This window comes from Ahaetulla prasina, chromosome 1, assembly GCF_028640845.1.
Source record: "Ahaetulla prasina isolate Xishuangbanna chromosome 1, ASM2864084v1, whole genome shotgun sequence".
Lineage (NCBI taxonomy): Eukaryota > Metazoa > Chordata > Lepidosauria > Squamata > Colubridae > Ahaetulla > Ahaetulla prasina.
The window spans coordinates 336,278,715-336,297,083 of NC_080539.1; the positions used below are offsets into that span (position 1 = coordinate 336,278,715).

At 38.1% G+C, this 18,369-nt stretch overlaps 1 protein-coding gene across 2 annotated transcripts in view; it reads right to left on the reverse strand.

The window, feature by feature from the left end:
• Window positions 1-18,369, reverse strand: part of SETD3 (SET domain containing 3, actin N3(tau)-histidine methyltransferase) — a 58,423-nt gene that overhangs the window by 35,305 nt on the left and 4,749 nt on the right. Inside the window, exons 1-6 of one of the 2 annotated variants that reach the window (XM_058162666.1) lie at window positions 15,719-15,797; window positions 15,362-15,471; window positions 14,957-15,049; window positions 6,617-6,765; window positions 1,124-1,196; window positions 268-524 (exon numbers count right to left, since the gene is read on the reverse strand). In XM_058162666.1, the coding sequence (XP_058018649.1) occupies window positions 268-524; window positions 1,124-1,196; window positions 6,617-6,765; window positions 14,957-15,049; window positions 15,362-15,464 (675 nt within the window). In that variant the 5' untranslated portion in view covers window positions 15,465-15,471; window positions 15,719-15,797. Of the gene's footprint in view, window positions 1-267; window positions 525-1,123; window positions 1,197-6,616; window positions 6,766-14,956; window positions 15,050-15,361; window positions 15,472-15,718; window positions 15,798-18,369 lie in introns of those variants that run through there. The other variant, XM_058162665.1, reaches the window with a different exon arrangement.

Below are 18,369 nucleotides of genomic sequence, written 5' to 3' on the forward strand. Positions count from 1 at the left end.
CTTCCCTTCACTGCCCCTTTTGCCAATGCAAAACAACTTTTCTCCTAATGGACAGTATTTTTTCTTTAATTCTCTAAACCTCACCACATCATGCTGCATGCCACCAAAAAGTATAATGAAATATGGAACTCGTTTATACAAAATAGAATAAAAAGTATGATATATAAGATATATCATAATATTTACATTAGATAATTATATAAGAATTGTAATTTTAACTGTTGTAACATATGTTCTGTATTTTAATTTGTTGTTTTAGCCTCTTACCTGTACAACTTTGTAGAAATAGGCATACTGTCGGGCAGTATTTTTATACTGGCTAAAAATATCGTGTATGGCCTGAGTTGACTGAAGATATTGAACTTCATCTTCCTCAAAGTAAAGAGCAGTATTATATTCATTTGGGAGGGTCTGGATATAAGGTAGCCAGAAGGAATTAGGGTTGTATCGTTCACAGAGAAGATGAAAAGCTAATGTAATATTGCCCATAGCTTGGAGAATTCGATCTTGAGAATATAGAGGACCTTAAAAAGAAAAGAACAAACCCTGTAAGAAAATCTTAGTCCCTCAAAAATTAAGGGTAATTTTTTTAACAAGTATCTATTTTATACCAGAATCAATTTATCTCCTCATAGGAGATAAATACACAAGACAATAATTTAAATATATATCATATTAAATATTAAGGAGTAAAGCACTGCAATGAAAAAATACAAAAGTAACTTTTATAAAAAGTATCAGTATGATTCTTAATTATTGCTAAATTTTCTAACATAGCATAACTTTAAATCCAGACACAATTTAGGTTTGTGGAATTATCTTCCTTATTTCATTGATTACATTTTTTTCTGAGATGAACACAATAAATTGTAGTGATATGACTTGGGCAAACATTTATCAAATTTAGGAATTTTATTATAATAGAAATCGTAACACAAATAACTATTCATAATTTCTCTCCAAGTTCTTTATATCATTACTTAAAAACAGACATTTAATTATTACTGTTAAACAGATGGTTGTCTATTAATTCTACCTGAGAACTTACAGCATCGTTCCATAGAAAACATCCTTTAAATACACCTTAGATTTATTTGTTAATATTTTCAAAAATTCTTCTTACCCAGGATTGAATTTTTAGCTGACTCTACGGTCATTAACAATTTTCTGGGAACCCAGAGAAAAAGTTCTTCTGCCTATAAAAGTCACACAAATAATTCACAATATTATATATATCAAATAAATGTAACATTTTAGATAGCAACCCAGTTCCTTTTTTTGCAAACTTACAAAAGTTGCATTACATAAGTTGCATGTCTTATCTATTGGGCTCCCTAAAGGATATGTTCTTGGTCACAAGTTAGTCATGTAATTGTTATTTGCCTAGACACAAAATAAGAGATTGGATTGCGTGTACAATTTTCTTTATGTGGGCCATTCCATGCCAAATGAACAAAGGAAGGACTATGTCAGACTCAAATTTTTGTAAATGTTTTCAACAAAATAGCATTTAGCAATTATTTTTATATAACCCATAGTATTTTACAGAACACTCTGGCCTGTTTACAAAGTCAGGATATTGGCCCCAACCATTTTCTTTCTTTTAATGACTCTGTAATCCCTTGCAACGAGGTAGAGTTGGCACAACTGGAGTAGCGCATGGGTGTCAAACTCTCCACATCACATTACTGTTACGTGACGTTTTGTGTCATTTTTCCTTCGCAGAGCTGGGGTGGCCTGTGCGTGACGTATCTAGCCCACAGGCTGCCAGTTTGAGACTCCTGGAGTACAGCGTTTACTGGCCGGATGTCCCTTGACGCCTATGCAGAGCTCACAGCAGATATTTTCTCTCTGCACCCAGAGAGAGAATTATCTGCGACTATCTAGGATTGAATTCAGCTTTCCAATTGTGAGGCAAGAGCTCCAACTCTAGGCCACCACACCACTCATACTGCCCAACAAAATGGGTTCTAATTTTACCAACCAAGGTTGGAAGATTGAGTCAACTCTGAGTTTGTCAGGATCGAACTGGCTATGGCCAGTTAGACTCCAATACTAGATTTTTATCATTGTGCCACCAGGGCTCATAAAAAAGGAAGAAAACTTTTATATTTTCTGGCTACAGAAAATGTCTGTGATAACTTGCAGTAGCTAGTTTTGCAGTAGTTTATCTTAGATAGATAAAGGTACAAGACAAGCATAGAAGTAGACCTTGACATATGACCATTTGCTTAACAATGGTTTGAAGTTACGACAGCACTGAGAAAAGGGTTCATGAAATTATTTCACACCATCCAAATGGTCACATAATCTCAAATTGGGCTCTTGGCAACTGACTTGCATTTATGATGGTTGCATGGTCCTGCGGTCACATGATTGTGATTTGTGACTTTCCAAATTGGTTTCTAACAAGTTAATGGAGGATTTTAATGATTATTACATTTACTTAATGTGATTGATGACCTGCTTAAAAACCACACTGTTTACCAACCAAAATTCTTGTCCCAATGATAATCGTAAGTCAAGGACTATTTGTATTAGCTTTCTTCCTAACTATTCATTATAGTTCTGGAAATATTTGCAGAAAAGGTTTGAGATGATTAACAAATGCCAAGTCTTAAAACCCGTGGAGAGGAATAAGCTTAAATGTTATACAGCCAAAATAGTATTAATTATTACAGAACTACAAAGGGCAATAAAGCAGTTGATGAAAACAATTCACAACTTTTGAGAATCCTCTGGATATAAAATCAATGACCATAAAACAAAAATAATTAGAAGATATTTAACAGAAGGAAAAATTAATATCTTGTGTGAAGAATCTGGCTGTCAGATAACCCATTCAATAAACCATCTACATTTGATAGGTAATAATCAAATATATATCAAAATTGGAAAGACATACAGAACTATCCAGAGAATTTTGGAAATTAAATTTGAAATGAAATCACATTATAAAACAATTCAATGTATTTTGCAACTGTTCATAAATGTTGTACTTGGCATTAATTGCACAATTTAAGCAATCTTAAGTTAATTAACATTTTTAAAAATTATATTTAACACTAGTATAATTTTTCTAGTATCATGTTAACAATTTCTAGTTTCTATTGCATAAATACCATTATTCTCAGCTATCATCTGCATTGTTTAATATATTATTTGCATTTTATAATAAAATAAAACAAGTATTGGTTTAACTTTGCAAAAAACCGCTGGATGGTTTGCACTCGCTGTGTGGCTCAGGCTGTAAGAAGCCTGTTATTAAAACACAGCTGCCTGCAATTACTGCAGGTTCTAGTCCCACCAGGTCCAAGGTTGACTCAGCCTTCCATCCTTTATAAGGTAGGTAAAATGAGGACCCAGATTGTTGGGGGGGCAATAAGTTGACTTTGTAAATATACAAATAGAATGAGACTATTGCCTTACACACTGTAAGCTGCCCTGAGTCTTCGGAGAAGGGCGGGATATAAATGTAAACAAACAAACAAAAACTCTGCTGTGCAGCGAAAAGCCAGCTACATATGGTTTAGAAGCATGGCACAAAGGGGTGTTTTGGCACTCTCCAGTCCATTTAAGCGCTTTATGCTTTTATTTTTATTTTTCACAAATGCAGGCAGCCCCATACACCTGCAATCCAGGCTGGGAATGCCTCATGAATAGCAGGAGCAAGAGGATGATAGTGAAGGTCAGCTGGGACAGAAGGGGCCAAAAGTGCACTAATGGGGGACAGGCAGGAGATGCAGTTCCTGAATTTTTATCACATGATTGCAGGAGTCCTGCAAGAGTCATAATTTTGGGCATGGATCATAAGTCCGTTAGTTCAGTGTTGTCGAAGATTCAAATAGTTACTGAACAAATGCTTGTAAATCAAGGACTACCTATTTTAATTATTGTAAGGATAAATTCTGATGTTAAGTATGAGGCAGGAGCACTAAGAAATACAACAGAATTTGAAATTTGAAATACTTATACAAAACCAGTACCATCTGTTAAGGTATATATAAAGTATTCAGATATGATATGGAGGGGGAACAAATAAACTGCATGATAAAGTGGATAGAAAACTTTAAAGAACTAGTCGCAACACAACAGTGGAAGAGTTATGGTCCAAATTTAAAAATCATATATAATATTGATATAGACTCATCTTTAAAAGTTTAATTTATCTAAATGATCACAGCATTAACTATTTCTAGTTTTAATGGAATAAATAACACTGTACTCCGTTATTATCTATATTCTAAAATGTATCATTCAGACCTAATGCAATAGAACAATGAACTTGAAAAAAAATTAGACATTATATATAAGATTTTAATTGCATTTTGGAGCATGACATCTCTGAAAAGGCAAAAATCCCTATTTCCCCCCCTCTGAAATCAATATATGAAGAGAGGTATGTGTTTGTGTGCCTTCAAGTCAGTGTTGATTCCTAATGACTACCCAGACAAGTTACTGCAGTTTTCTTGGCAAAGTTTTTCAAAGCGGTTTGCCATTGCTTCCTTCCTAGGACTCCATGAAGAGAAGTACTATCATACTAAATATGTACTTGTATGTTTAGCAACTCTTAAAATAATTAGTTGCTTAAAATTTAATATTTGTATTATTTATTTCTGTATGTTGACTTTTATATTCATCATGGACATAATGAAATTTATGAGGTGAACTGACCAATATTAGTTACGTGAGCCAAATAATTCCTAGGCCCACTTCTATACAGGATGAGATTCCTAATAGATGTTTTTCTTGAATAATAATAAAAGTGGGATATAAATTAATTACAGTATTTTTCAGTCTATAAGATGCACTCCCCCCAAAAAATGTGAGTGGAAATGTCTGTGCGTCTTATAGAGCGAGGGTTCCCCACCTGCTGGTACCTACCCTTTGGCCATTTTTGGCCTTCGTGTGCCCTGTTTTTGGCCTCCATGCTCCCCATTTTCAGCCTCCGCACGCCTTTTTCAGCCTCTGCACATCCCGTTTTTGGACCATTCCAGGCAGTGAGGATCACCACCACCGCCTATTGCTGCCAATCGCCACCGCAGTTTGCCACCGGCGACAGCAATGATTCCCACTGCCTGGAACAGGCTGAAAACAGGACATGCAGAGGCTGAAAACGGGATGCCAGAGGCAATCCCCGAACACCTGATTGGCAGTATTCTGGGAGGTCAATCCAACCGCCAATCAGCTGCTCGTGCTAAATCAGGCTGTGACAATGTGCTGAAGCTGACCAGGCTGTTTCCTGCAAGGACACTAGCTAGATGACTACCGATGGATGCTGGAAGGCAAAGGCAGATATTTTTTTTCTTGCTTTCCTCCCCAAAAGCTAGGTGCATCTTATGGCCCAGAGCATCTTATAGTGCAAAAAATATAGTAAATGTTTAGTGTTTAATACCATTTCTGAAAAATCTGCCAAAACTGTAAGCACTAGTGTAAGCGACATACATTTTTTATGACCAAAATAAGTATATATTTCACAGTAAATTAACTTGGTTATTGTCATGCCCCCGTTGGAATCTGCGGAGAAAGAAGAGCCAGAACTGGAGCTGACAGAGATAGAGGGGGAAGCTTTGTTGGCTTCAGAGGAAAATGGGGAGGAGCAGGCCCAATCAGGCCAGGGCCTTTCAGGATTAGGAGGCTTGAAGACACGGAGGAACAGGGCAGAACGATCAAGAGAAGCTAAGCAGTGAAAATGACAGAGCTCAGGCAAAGAGCAAGGACCACCCCCACATGATCCTCGAGCACGAAGAGTGGAGAGAAGGCGAGAACAGCACAGACTGACCCGACTACTCGGTAGGAGAGCACCTTGCCCCTCTTCACAAGGCACACCTGGGGACTGAGACTTAAGGAGACACTGTGCGGAGAGGCATTTGTCAGGAACAAATGCTGAATTCATGGAGTGTTGAGTGCCAACGTTTGAATTTTCCTGGATTCCTTCCATTCTTTCTGGCTTTCTGGATTAATTGCCTTGCTCCTTTGCTTCCTGGACTCCTCAACTTACTTTGCTGGATTTCTTGCTTTGCGGTCATTGTGCTCACAGGGTTGGGTTGGACTATTTGCAGCCAGAGGTTGCTGGAAGTAAGTGTGTGTGTGTGTCATCACTTTGCTCTGAGACTTGCCAGAAATGTGGGAGCATTGGGGGAAATTTGGAGCAATAAAGCAGTGGTTTGAACTGCCAGCTGCCTGTGTCACCTCTGTGCCATGCCCCGGGTCATCATTTATATTTGGAAGAGAAGAAGTATAACTTAGTTTTTTGACAATTATAAAAAGCTGGCAAATCTACCCAAACATAATGAAATATTGTGACACTTTTTTGCCATCCCTTAAGCAAAGGAGGGCATACATAGGCAATCACCAGCATTTCAATCATAATCTTGCAGCATCCCAAGATTGCAACATTGAAATTCAACTTTAAAATATCCGATTTTAAGAAATCCCATTTTTCATGGTATTCTTTCCTTCCAAAATTATGAATAGGAATGGAATCTCAAATTTTTCTCTGTGGTTACCTATGATATATTACTTTTTTAAGCCATTCAGATTTATTTTGATTGAAGCAGGATTAAATATTTAGAAATAAGTAAGTAGAAAAAACAAAGTAATCTCTTTTACTCACTTTTATATCTTGTGTGGCTTTTAATCCAAAACCCTCTTCTCCAAAATTAGCTACTTCAAAACCATCTGTGGCTGCACCATTCTCTCCGGCCCATTTTATTAATTCAGAGAAATAATCTTCTCTTTTCCCATCAAATATAATAGATAAACCTGTGTTCACATTTAACGGGAGACAAAAATACACAACAAATTGCTATTAGTAAGCCTATGTACATTATTCATTTATCACTATTATGTGGAAAATGTAACAAACTCAAGAGTGCATCCTCAGTGTATATGCAAGTAAACTACATGTACTTCTGAGCTGGTAGTATTGGCATCAATAGTTGACTTGTGACAGCAGGGAAGCAGCAGCACATTTTATGACAGCTGGAAGTGCTTTATGGGCCATAATTCATAAAATAACCAGTTGTAAGTTATTAATCATGACTCATTCAGCAACTGTTCAAAGTTACAATAGTCTACGTGAGTAGTACTTACAACCAGTCTTCAAAGTCCCAACTGCCTCAACAACCCCATGATATGTGAGCAATCTAGGAGTAACCAGCTTATACTGGTTGCAGTATCCCAGTCACATGATTGTTGTTTGTGATCTTCCATCTGGCTTCCCACAAGTAAGGTCAAGGGAGAAGCCAGTAGAGAGGATTACAAGTTGTTCCTGTAAATAGCTTTCACTCCCAACACTTTCCTTTCCCCTTTCACACTCTACGGCACCCGTTCTCTGCCTAACTGAACTCACACATGGCTGCAGAAGCCACCCATACGTCCTCTCATCCTTTGGAACATCCACCCCACATGTGGTCATACTAGTGCCAGACTGCAGCAGTCACATGCACAGCTTCCCACTCTTCAGAGCACCCACCTCTTGTCTCACTCACTCCATAGTAGCCATTTATCTGCACACTAGCCTGTTTGTGAGCAGGCCAGAACTTGTAACTTCCTGCCACCTTCCTCATTGACTTTGCTTGTTGGAAGCCACAAGAACTTAATGATCTGCAATCTTTGCTTGACAACACAACATGGACTGCAAGGATTGCTGTAGTCATTTTCCATCATTAAATGAGAACTATCTATTGTGGATATGTGCTGCTACAGAGTTGTAGTTTATGAAAATGGTTCAGTTGTGTATATTAGTTTGGGTAATGTAAGCAATCCTAACCATGTAAGATTATAAATTCTATACACTGTACAGTAAATAATACATTCGGACTCTTTTGTGTGAGAGGGGAAGGGAAAGGAAAGGAAAGGGGAAAGGAGAGGGGAAAGGAAAGGAAAGTGTTGGGAGTGAAAGCTATTTACAGGAACAACTTGTAATGTTCTATAAGTTCTATATGTTCTATAGCTATATATAGAATACATATTCTAAACATGTTTTTCATGTGGAATCTTAGAATATATAATGTCAAGGGAAAAATATTATATCTAAGTTAGAAAAAAAGCTTAACTTGGAAAATGTAGGTAGAATTCAATATTATTTCCTGTTTGCAGAAGTGCATGTTCGGTACAAACAAACGCCAAAGATCATATGAATGCTGATACCCTTGTATCATTTGTTTTTGTGTATGACGTTACTCCAATTTGATGAAAATAATTCCATTATTAATGGACATAAACTTGAGAGAAGAACTGAAGCTTTAGCTAATGGTTTAACATTAGCCTCAATGCACTAACCTCAACTTTAGGTACAGGTACTCCTTGCTTAATGACTGGTCACTTAACAACCATTTGAAGTTATCATGGACTCCTCCCAAAATATATTAACAACCTGGTTCCAGAATTCTGATGTGGCAGTCCCCCTCCCACTTGTGGTCAAATGATTGATTGCATTTTGGGCACTTAGCAATCAGTTCCCCTTTATAGGCAGTTGCAGCACTCCATGGTCACATGACATGATTTACAACTTTTGCATGAAACTGGCCTTTTGGGTCACTTGACTGTCATGAAACTGGTCTCACATGAGCATTCTTCCCAAAACAGAGGTAAGGGTTCCTTACAGTATTTGGGCCAAGATTGTAGCATGGAAAAATTTTAACACGGCTCGTACTAATCTGCCTCTCATTTTAAAAAAATGCTTGATGACTATTGAAGAACCTCATATCAATTGGAGATATAATCTGGATGGGGAGTAACGGGTCTGGATGGGGAGTAACAGGCTTAAGCACAATCCCTCCAAGACGGAGTGGCTGTGGATGCCGGCACCCCGGTACAGTCAGCTGCAGCCGCGGCTGACTGTTGGGGGCGAGTCATTGGCCCCGATGGAAAGGGTGCGCAACTTGGGTGTTCTCCTGGACGGGCGGTTGTCTCTTGAAGATCACCTGACGACCGTCTCCAGGAGACCTTTTTATCAGGTCCGCCTGATTCGCCAGTTGCGCCCCTTCCTTGACCGGGATGCCCTATGCACGGTCACTCATGCTCTTGCTACCTCTCGCTTGGATTACTGCAATGCTCTCTACATGGGGCTCCCCTTGAAGAGCACCCAGAGGCTCCAGTTGGTTCAGAATGCAGCTGCGCGGGTGATAGAGGGAGCCGCTCGTGGCTCCCATGTGACACCACTCCTGCGCAGGCTGCACTGGCTACCTGTGGTCTTTCGGGTGCACTTCAAGGTGCTGGTTACTACCTTTAAAGCGCTCCATGGCTTAGGGCCGGGTTATTTACGGGACCACCTACTGCTACCGATTTCCTCCCACCGACCCGTGCGCTGTCACAGAGAGGGACTCTTTGGGGTGCCGTTTGCCAAGCAATGTCGGCTGGCGACCCCCAGGGGAAGGGCCTTCTCTGTCGGGGCTCCCACCCTCTGGAATGAACTTCCCCCAGGACTCCGCCAACTTCCTGACCTTCGAACCTTTCACCGCGAGCTGAAGATATATTTATTTATTCGCACAGGATTGGCATAGAATTTTAGATTTTATTTGGTTTCTAATTTTTTAGTGGGTTTTACTGTTTTAAATATATTTTAATCTGGGCCAAATTTAATAAGTTTTTTAAATATTATTTTATCTTGTATTTATTCTGTTGTTCTGTTTTATCTGGCTGTAAACCGCCCTGAGTCCTTTGGGAGAAGGGCGGTATAAAAATATAAATAAATAAATAAATAAATCACAACAGTCCCTCCAGTTTCCTTGGGATGAAAAAGCATTCTCAAGTATTTAAAGGTGTTTGCATTTTGGTCTTTGGAATAATAACCATGACTTTAGATTTTTGCAAGTGGCAAACTGTTCTGTGTACGGTATTGGATTATATAATTCATTGCCGTCCCAAGCCTTATTGGACAACAATAGTTAAGAACTGCCTCATCTACATACAGAAGTATTACAACTTTGCACCTTGCTAATTTGGGGCCATGACAGTGTGACTTGTTCATTGATTCAGTCATGGAATTAATAAACAAATTGGACAGGACAACTTCTGTAATGCATGCAGAGGCAGAATCTGTGTTTTGATAATGGAAAGAATTAACAAAGACTGACAAAGACTTAAACATGAATGGATTAACTCCACTTCTTACTAGAAAGCAAGTCTTAAACATTTTGTCACCCAAAAGAAGCTATCCCACTTTTGTACCATGAATTGACTTCAGCAAAAAGGCAATCAAAACGAGGTTTATTATTCAAAATCCAAATGTATACATACTGATGTAATTATCAACAAACATTCAATACATAACAATAAGGTACATTGGTACAGTAGACATTAAGGAACATAAACATTCCCTCAGAGTGGCTGTAGTTATTTATATGTAATTCTTCCTAAGGAGGTACTGGTAAATCCACCTTGGTGACTAGAAGGGCACAACATGCTAAATCCAAGTACCGTTCTCAATCACCTGATAGGCAATAGAAATGGATCAACTTTAGCAATATTCCAGGGACAATTAGAATGATTGATGGCACCTTCCGTGTAACAGATGACCCAAAGGCTGCATCAACTTAATGTTACTGGAAAGAAGAAGATTCTGACCACAGTTTTTCCCCACAAATATCCATGAAGAGCTATTGAGGTAGCTGATTCTCTAAATAAGTGTTAATGCTACCAGGCAGCTACTTGTTATGAGTCAAATGGGCCAGCATAATGTATTTCTTTGACTTGGGTGAGTTTGGGCCAGTCCCTCTCTCAGCCCAACCCACCTCACAAGGTTATTATTATGGGGAAAATAGGAGGAAGGTATGTTATGTTCACTGCCTTGAGTTATTTGTAAAAATATTAAAAAGAGAATACAAACAAACAGATAAATTTCCCTGAGCCTGGCCAATATAATGTATTCCCTGCAGATACAGGAATACATTACTTGTCTCCCACAGCCAATTGCCTTGTAGGAAATGGAGTCTGAGTTTCTATCCTCCTTGATGTATTTAAACTGAATTCTTAGGGTTTTACCAAATATGCTGTCTGAGATGGGAAAGATTTGGCTGGAAATTCAGGAACATGATCTCCTATCCCTTACAACAGTGATCCCAATCTTTCCGGCTTTGCAGACTGGTGCGGGGGAGGGAGAGGGAATGGTTAAGCATGAGCAGAGGGCGATTGTAAGCAGTTCCATTTGCAAGAGCAGATACTATAGAGCCGTGATGGCAAACCTATGGCACAGGTGCCAGAGATGGCATGCAGAGCCCTATCTGCTGGCATACACGCCGTCATCCCAGGTCAGATCTCCATGGCGTTTTTTCGTGAGCTTCTGTTTCCCTGCAAACGACGAAACAGAAGCTCACGAAAGAAAAAGATCTTACCTCTTGCTGCGCTGCGTGTTAGGATGCCCCGCCTCCCACCAGCCAGCTGGTCTTTGGGTCTCTGCTGCGCATGTGCATGTCAGCACATGTGCACATTCACGCATGTCCATGCATGCATGCATGAATGCATGCATTCACGCACTTTTCAGTTTGGGCATGCACGCACGGAGTTTGAGCACTCGGTGTCTAAAAGGTTTGCCATCACTGCCATAGAGACTTTTCACTTATATACAGTAATATCAAGAGCTATGGACTCCTGGAACCAGCAAAGGCAAGCAGGAACATTCCTTCTCTACATAGTTTCCCTCCAATGCTATCTTGGACAGAGTAATCAGCAAAACTGAACAGAGACCATCTGATTATTAGGATATAAGAGGTTGGTGCCTTGGGTAAATGAATATGCATATATTTCTACACACAGAAAGAAATGTAAATTGAAATTTGAGTAAAAATATTAAAACTTTTGTACTGTATATTTATTTACATTATTAATTTTCAGTTTTTATAGACAAAATATTTTCATGCACAACTGTGAAGAAAACCTCCAAAGAAGCAATTTCAAGCTATTCTCCTGCTTGCCTTTTAAATTGTGAATATGCATGTTGAATCCTTTAGTGAACACTTAAGATGGAATAATTTTTCACTATATAAAATGAAAGAACATTACTTCCCAAATTGATCATTAAAATTCTCCGCACTCAATATGCATTTTGATTAAACTTTTTAAAACTTCATAAATAAGAAAAATAAATATATAAATACACTTATCTTTAGAAATAAATTGTTGATTTCATTATAATCACTACTAGCAAATGATAATAAATCAGATAATCCACTAATAAACAAAGATTTTTAACAAGGTCCCTGCCAAAATAAAACCTTGCTTTAATAAGTGACAATAACTTTTGGATAAAAAAAACAAATAATTAACTGTGCGTTGTCAATACCTTTGTGGAGCATTGTGAGGCTGAAAAACACCAAATTTCCTTTCATTCTTTTATGTACCTTTTTAAATGCACTTTAGGAAATATCTTTTGAAAATGTTTCCCCATTTACAACTACAAATTGTAAATGAAAATTCAAAATATTATTTTATTATGGCACTAGGTGTTTTCTAAATATAAAATAGTATGTCTGAGAATACTGGCATACATTTCATTAATGACTCTTGATATATTTTTTTGAGTTAAAAGTTTTATTCATTCAACATCTATTACAAATATTTAAAAATTATATGCATACTGCTATAAATAGTCATTAATGACTCTGATTTTCAATAATATATCTATCTATCTATCATGATTGAACTGTGGCATCGCAGGTGCTCTCAGAACATGATTATTTTCTTGCAGACGTTTCATTACCTGGCATGGGAACATCTTTACTGCTAGAAGGAAATGGGGCTTGTTTATATACGGTACCTTACCTTTTGTCAGTGTTGATGAGGGTGTGATTTTTCGCCTTATTTCTTGATTAGGCTGTTGCTTCATACTTGATTGTTTCTCTGAGTTGGTAGCTCCTCAGTTAGAGTATTGTTTATTGCTTGCTTGCTTGTCTTTTAATCATGGTTTTGATCCTCCTTGCTAGAGAGGTGGAGTTCTGGTCTTTCTGTTTCCTTTTTAGCTTTTTAATTATCTCTTTTGAATGGTGTGTGAATGTTGTTTATCTCTATGTACCTGTTGATGGCTGATTTGTCTACTAGGTATACCATAGGGCAGTGATGGCAAACATTTTAAGGACCAAGTGCCCAAACTGCAACCCAAAACCCCCTTATTTATCGCAAAGTGCCAATACGGCAATTTAACCTGAAGGGCAATGTGAGCTGCTCTCCCACCTGTGTCAAGCTAGACTGGGGAGGGAGAAAGCACATGCAAGCCAGTGGTGCTTCCCTCCAACACTTCGCCCAAAGTGCCACACCAGGAGGTTGAAGTTGGAATTTCTGTCCCCCTCTGACCCGTGCATACCTTGGCAACAGGACTGTTATTCTCCACCTTTTTCTGTTTTGTCTGCCGGATCAGCGCAGGAGGACGAACCTAGCTTTGCTGCCCATTGCAGCTAGGAATCTCAAAGCTGAGAATGAACATTTGTGTTGTAGCCAGCCTGGGTGTTAGATCGGCCCTCTAAAAACTCCATTTCTTGAGGAGCCCAGCTGAACTTTTGCGTGCCACTCGTTGAGGCAGAGGGTGGGGTGGAGCTAGTAGGTGGCCAAGCTAAGTGCCTGAAGCTCAGCTGGTCGGTGGGGAGACGGGGAATCCCAAAACTGGCAGCTCTGCAGGAAAAAACCCTGCTTTTTTGCTGAGCCGACGCAGGGTCACATAGTGGCTCCACATCATAATGGGCTTCAGGAGAACAACCGGATCCCGTCTCTCCCATTGTGAAGCTCGCAAGTGAAAAAGTTCACTCAATTAATTCCAACTTCGCAAGATCTTTTTTGTTGTGACCCAGGCCCAAGTAGGTAATAATAAACTTAGTCCATGGAAAAACAAACTTTATTCGAACAGCTGGGAATTACTTCATTCCCAGCGTCGTTCAACTCAAAGTAAAACAAATGCCTCCCAACACAAATTCCTCAGTTATCTAACAAACCTTAGTCCAATTAGGCAAACTGCCAAAGGCCCTTCCTGGCAAACATCCAGAAACCACAAAAACAAAGATGTATACAAAGCAGAAGATGCAGCTATAATGTTGTTTTCCGGCAAAGCTGAAATGCCGGTGCTGGTCTGTTTTAAGCCTTATGGGAGGGCCCAATCATCTCTTGACCCTACTCCCGAGTTGTCCTCTCTACTTGAGCTGCTCTTGCCTTCTGGCAGCTGTTCTCATGCATGCATTAGGAACAGGGTCCTTCTGTTCCTCTGCCTCACTACTATCAGTCTCTGGAGGCTCTTGAGTCTGCAAATCACTTCCCGATGGGCCTGGCCTCACCGCAGCCTCATCGCTGTCTGACTCCGTTGCCAGCTCCGTAGGCTGCTGAAGGACCAAAACATTTTTCTTTCACAAGAAGTTGGAATTGATTGAGTGAAACGTGACAGAGAAACGTGATTGGCGCTGAGCTGGGGCAACTGTGCATGTGCCCACAGAGAGAGCTCCGAGTGCCACATCTGGCACGTGGGCCATACGTTTGCTATCACAGCCATAGGGTATGTGGATTTAGCTTGGTCTGGAATGCCTACAGTTTCCCAGTTGAAGATTAAGTCTTGTGAAATTAGGATACACAATAAACAATAGCCTGATCAAGTAACAGTCACAGATAAAACAATACCCCTATCAATTCTGATAGGACAAGCTAGTGTACATAAACAGAGAGCAAAACCAATTCTTTCTAGCACAGAAGATGTCACCTAGCCATGTAACTAAATATTGAAATGTAGGCAAAAAACCCACCATCATAGAAAGCCAAGGAGTCCGATTTTGCTTGGAATTTATTTATTTAAATCTATTTATATGGCCACCTATTTCACAAATGCAACAGTGGCAACTGAGAATGATGAAAAAATATAACATAGATACAACATAAACAATACATTTCAAAACCAATTTACTTAAGCTGTTATTTTTAAGGCAACAGTAAGCACTTAAATATTATTTCAATGCTACTTCTTACTGCTTTATTCACATACCTTTCTGCTTTTTACGAATTCTCTCAACAAGAGCTCGGATCTGCTGATATTCCTCCCACTCTTTTCCAGGACCAGGAGTTGGGCTGCTACATTCTGCAAGCATAAGCAAAAGCTTAATTGTGTGTGTCTATAAATGTGTATATATCCATCAGAAAATTATTATACAAATGTAAAAATAAATTCTATTCATTCCAAATACTGAAATATAAATCTAAAAAACCTAAACATCTCCCTAAATATTTCAGGACACAATATCAGAACCTGGAAAATAGAAAATTTACATGCAATTGATCAACAAAAATATTCTAAACAGGCATTGATTCCATGTTCAAATACTGAACATTTTTTCTTCTCCATGTAGATTCTTATTCCCTTACCCTGCCAAAAAAATTAGAATATACTTACTCTGTAACAATTCACTAATCAGATTCAATATCTCCTTTGGAGAGACAGCTGTTGTAGCTCCAGTACCTGACTTCTGTGTTTTCACTCGGCTTTTTTTCCCCATTTTCTACCTTTAAGAGAATAACAGTCAAATAAGCGCTGCATTCTTTAATCAATATATAAGATTCCTTTTTCAATATTTATCAAATTAAAGGTGAAAGAAAGTGGAAATGAAGAAAGGTTAATTAACTCTTTAAAATTATATATTTGACTTTATTTAAATGAATTTGGAAAAACTTACTATGAGGTTATATTATAGCAAAATAACAATAAAAGTATATAAAAGTGGCAGGAATAAAATTCTTGACAGGAACTTACCAATTTTAATGAAAAATAGTTTTTTACTCTCTTGGACTGTACAGGGCATTCAAAAGAGGTGATCTGAAGAGTACATCTCCTCAAAAAAGTAAACCAGTTATATGATTTAAAGCTGCTGTGAAGATAGCCCAATTGTCCCTGCAGGTGTGCGTAATAAGTAATTTCCACAGGAACTACCAGAAAACCAACTATACATGTACTGGTAATCTTCCGTTAATGACTGCCCCGTTCAGCAAATTTCAAACTTATGATTGGTCCTCCAACTTATAACTGTCACAGTATTCCTATCAAACCCAAGCCCAATGACGACAGTAAAATCCAATTGAGTTCCTTCTTTTACTCCTCCCCTGCCCTTATCGTTGTTTACTTATTATCACTTGATAGCCATTTGTGAGCTTCATAGGCAACTTCCAACAAACAGTCAATGAGAAGCTGGCAGTAAGTCATAAGTCACATGTATGATGTCACACTTAAAGACCATGGGTGATTCGCTTAACAACTGTAATGGAAATTATGCCATAAGTCTGGTCTTGTAATATTTCACTTAACAATCACATCACTTAGCAACAGAATTGCCAGTCCTTAAATAAGGACTACCTGTACATACATGCAAAAATGATAAAAAGACTAAGCAAAGGACGTAGTTGCTTTAATGCTTCGAGAAAATGTGGTTTCATTTTGATATTTTCCACAGCCGTTTGTTTCCTGTTTGAAACAAAGATCCACCAAATGCAACTGGATTTTCATGTATTTAAGAACTGATAGTATTTTTAAAAGTTAAAAAAAAAATACTCAAGCAAACAAAAGTGAATGTTTAACCTGTATATTCAGCTTGTTGAATATGAAAGTATTCAAAATATAGTATCTCAAAAACTACAAAGGTGCATTATCAAAGTTTGATAGCAATAACAGATTTAGGTATATATCACTTTATAGTGCTTTACAGCATTCTCTGAGTGGTTTACAAATGTCTACAACAATCTGGGTCCTCATTTTACTAACCTTAGAAGGATGGAAGGCTGAGTCAACTTTGAATTGTCAGGATCAAATTCCTGGCTATGGGCAGTTAGCCTGCTATATTGCATTCTAAACACTGTGCCACCATGGCTTCCACATACACATGTTGATCTTCACAACACGTACATGTACGGCTTGAACAAAGAAGTTGACCTCTGAAAAATAGTTGTTGATGCTCACCAGGATGGAAAAGGTTACAAAACTATTTCCAAATATTTTGGACTCCACCAGTTCACTGTCAGGAGAGTCAAGTACAATAGAAGGCAATTCAGCACCATAGTTACCTTCCCCAGATATGGTCAATTAATCAAGATAATATCAAGAGGAAGAGCAAGGCATGTAATACTCTTGGGTAGTCTCAAAGAAGCCCAGGGTAATGTCTAAGGACTAAATACAGTCTCATTACAATCAGAATTCAGACTTAGTTTTGATACACGGAGGGAGAATAAGGGAGTTGACCAATTCCTCATATAATAGACAGAATGCATATTGGTTCTTTTGAAACTCTTCAATGGCTTCAATAAATTAGTCATAATTTCTTTCTGTTGTTGATTATCTTATTCTTTCTGGAAGAAAGATTTCATAATTGTCACTAGATAATATCTGCTGTAGCCCATGGCTGTTGGCCTATATCACAAGATTTAATCATTATCTGCATTTAAAACACATATGCACAAATACAAAGAGACTGATTTGACTGAAATTTCATCAAGTAAATAGCTCTACTTCTTCCTTTTATTTACTATCTTAAAGAATTTGAATACTTCCTAACTCTGTAGGCTCATTTATGTACTATTCTTTGTAAAAATAGTTTTATAAGAAAAAAGCAATTCTATATACTAGATGTTCAGGAAAATTAAAAACTTCAATTATCTGAATGTCACTGAACACAAGAAACCAAGCATGAAAAATTACTATAAGGAGACCATGAATTATCATATTATAATACATCATATCATCACCTGTACTCTAGCACATGGAATTATTAATTCTGTTTCTAGTATCAAGATTTAAGTAGTGTGAATTATTATGCCATATCATGATTAATATATTTTGTTCAGTATCACTTCATTTAGAAAGATTAATAGTCTTTCATAGAGTTACAAGAAAATCAGACATTAAAATATGGCTTTTTGTAAGATAAATTCATGTAAGTATGTTATGATTGTAAATAAACTGAATGAGAATAGAATAGAATAGAATAGAATAGAATAGAATAGAATAGAATAGAATAGAATAGAATAGAATAGAATAGAATAGAATAGAATAGAATTTGTATTGGCCAAGTGTGATTGGACACACAAGGAATTTGTCTTGGTGCATATGTTCTCACATATGCTAACACGGAAGATTATGCTCTTCCTACACTCAAAACTAGACCATCAAGTACCACTTAACATTTCATAACAAACAAATGGGAAGGGAAAACAAAAATAAAAAAATCTGTATGCATGTAATTATTCTAAATCAGGGGTGCCAGACTCAAGGCCCAGTATTTTGATCTGGCCTGCGGGGTCACCCTGGAAACAGCAAAGAACCGGCCTGCAGTGCTTCTGCCAGTGAAAACAGAACTCAGGGACGCCGTGAGCGCCCCCACTCCAGGGCCCCATTTTAGGCCAGGACAGCCTCCTGCA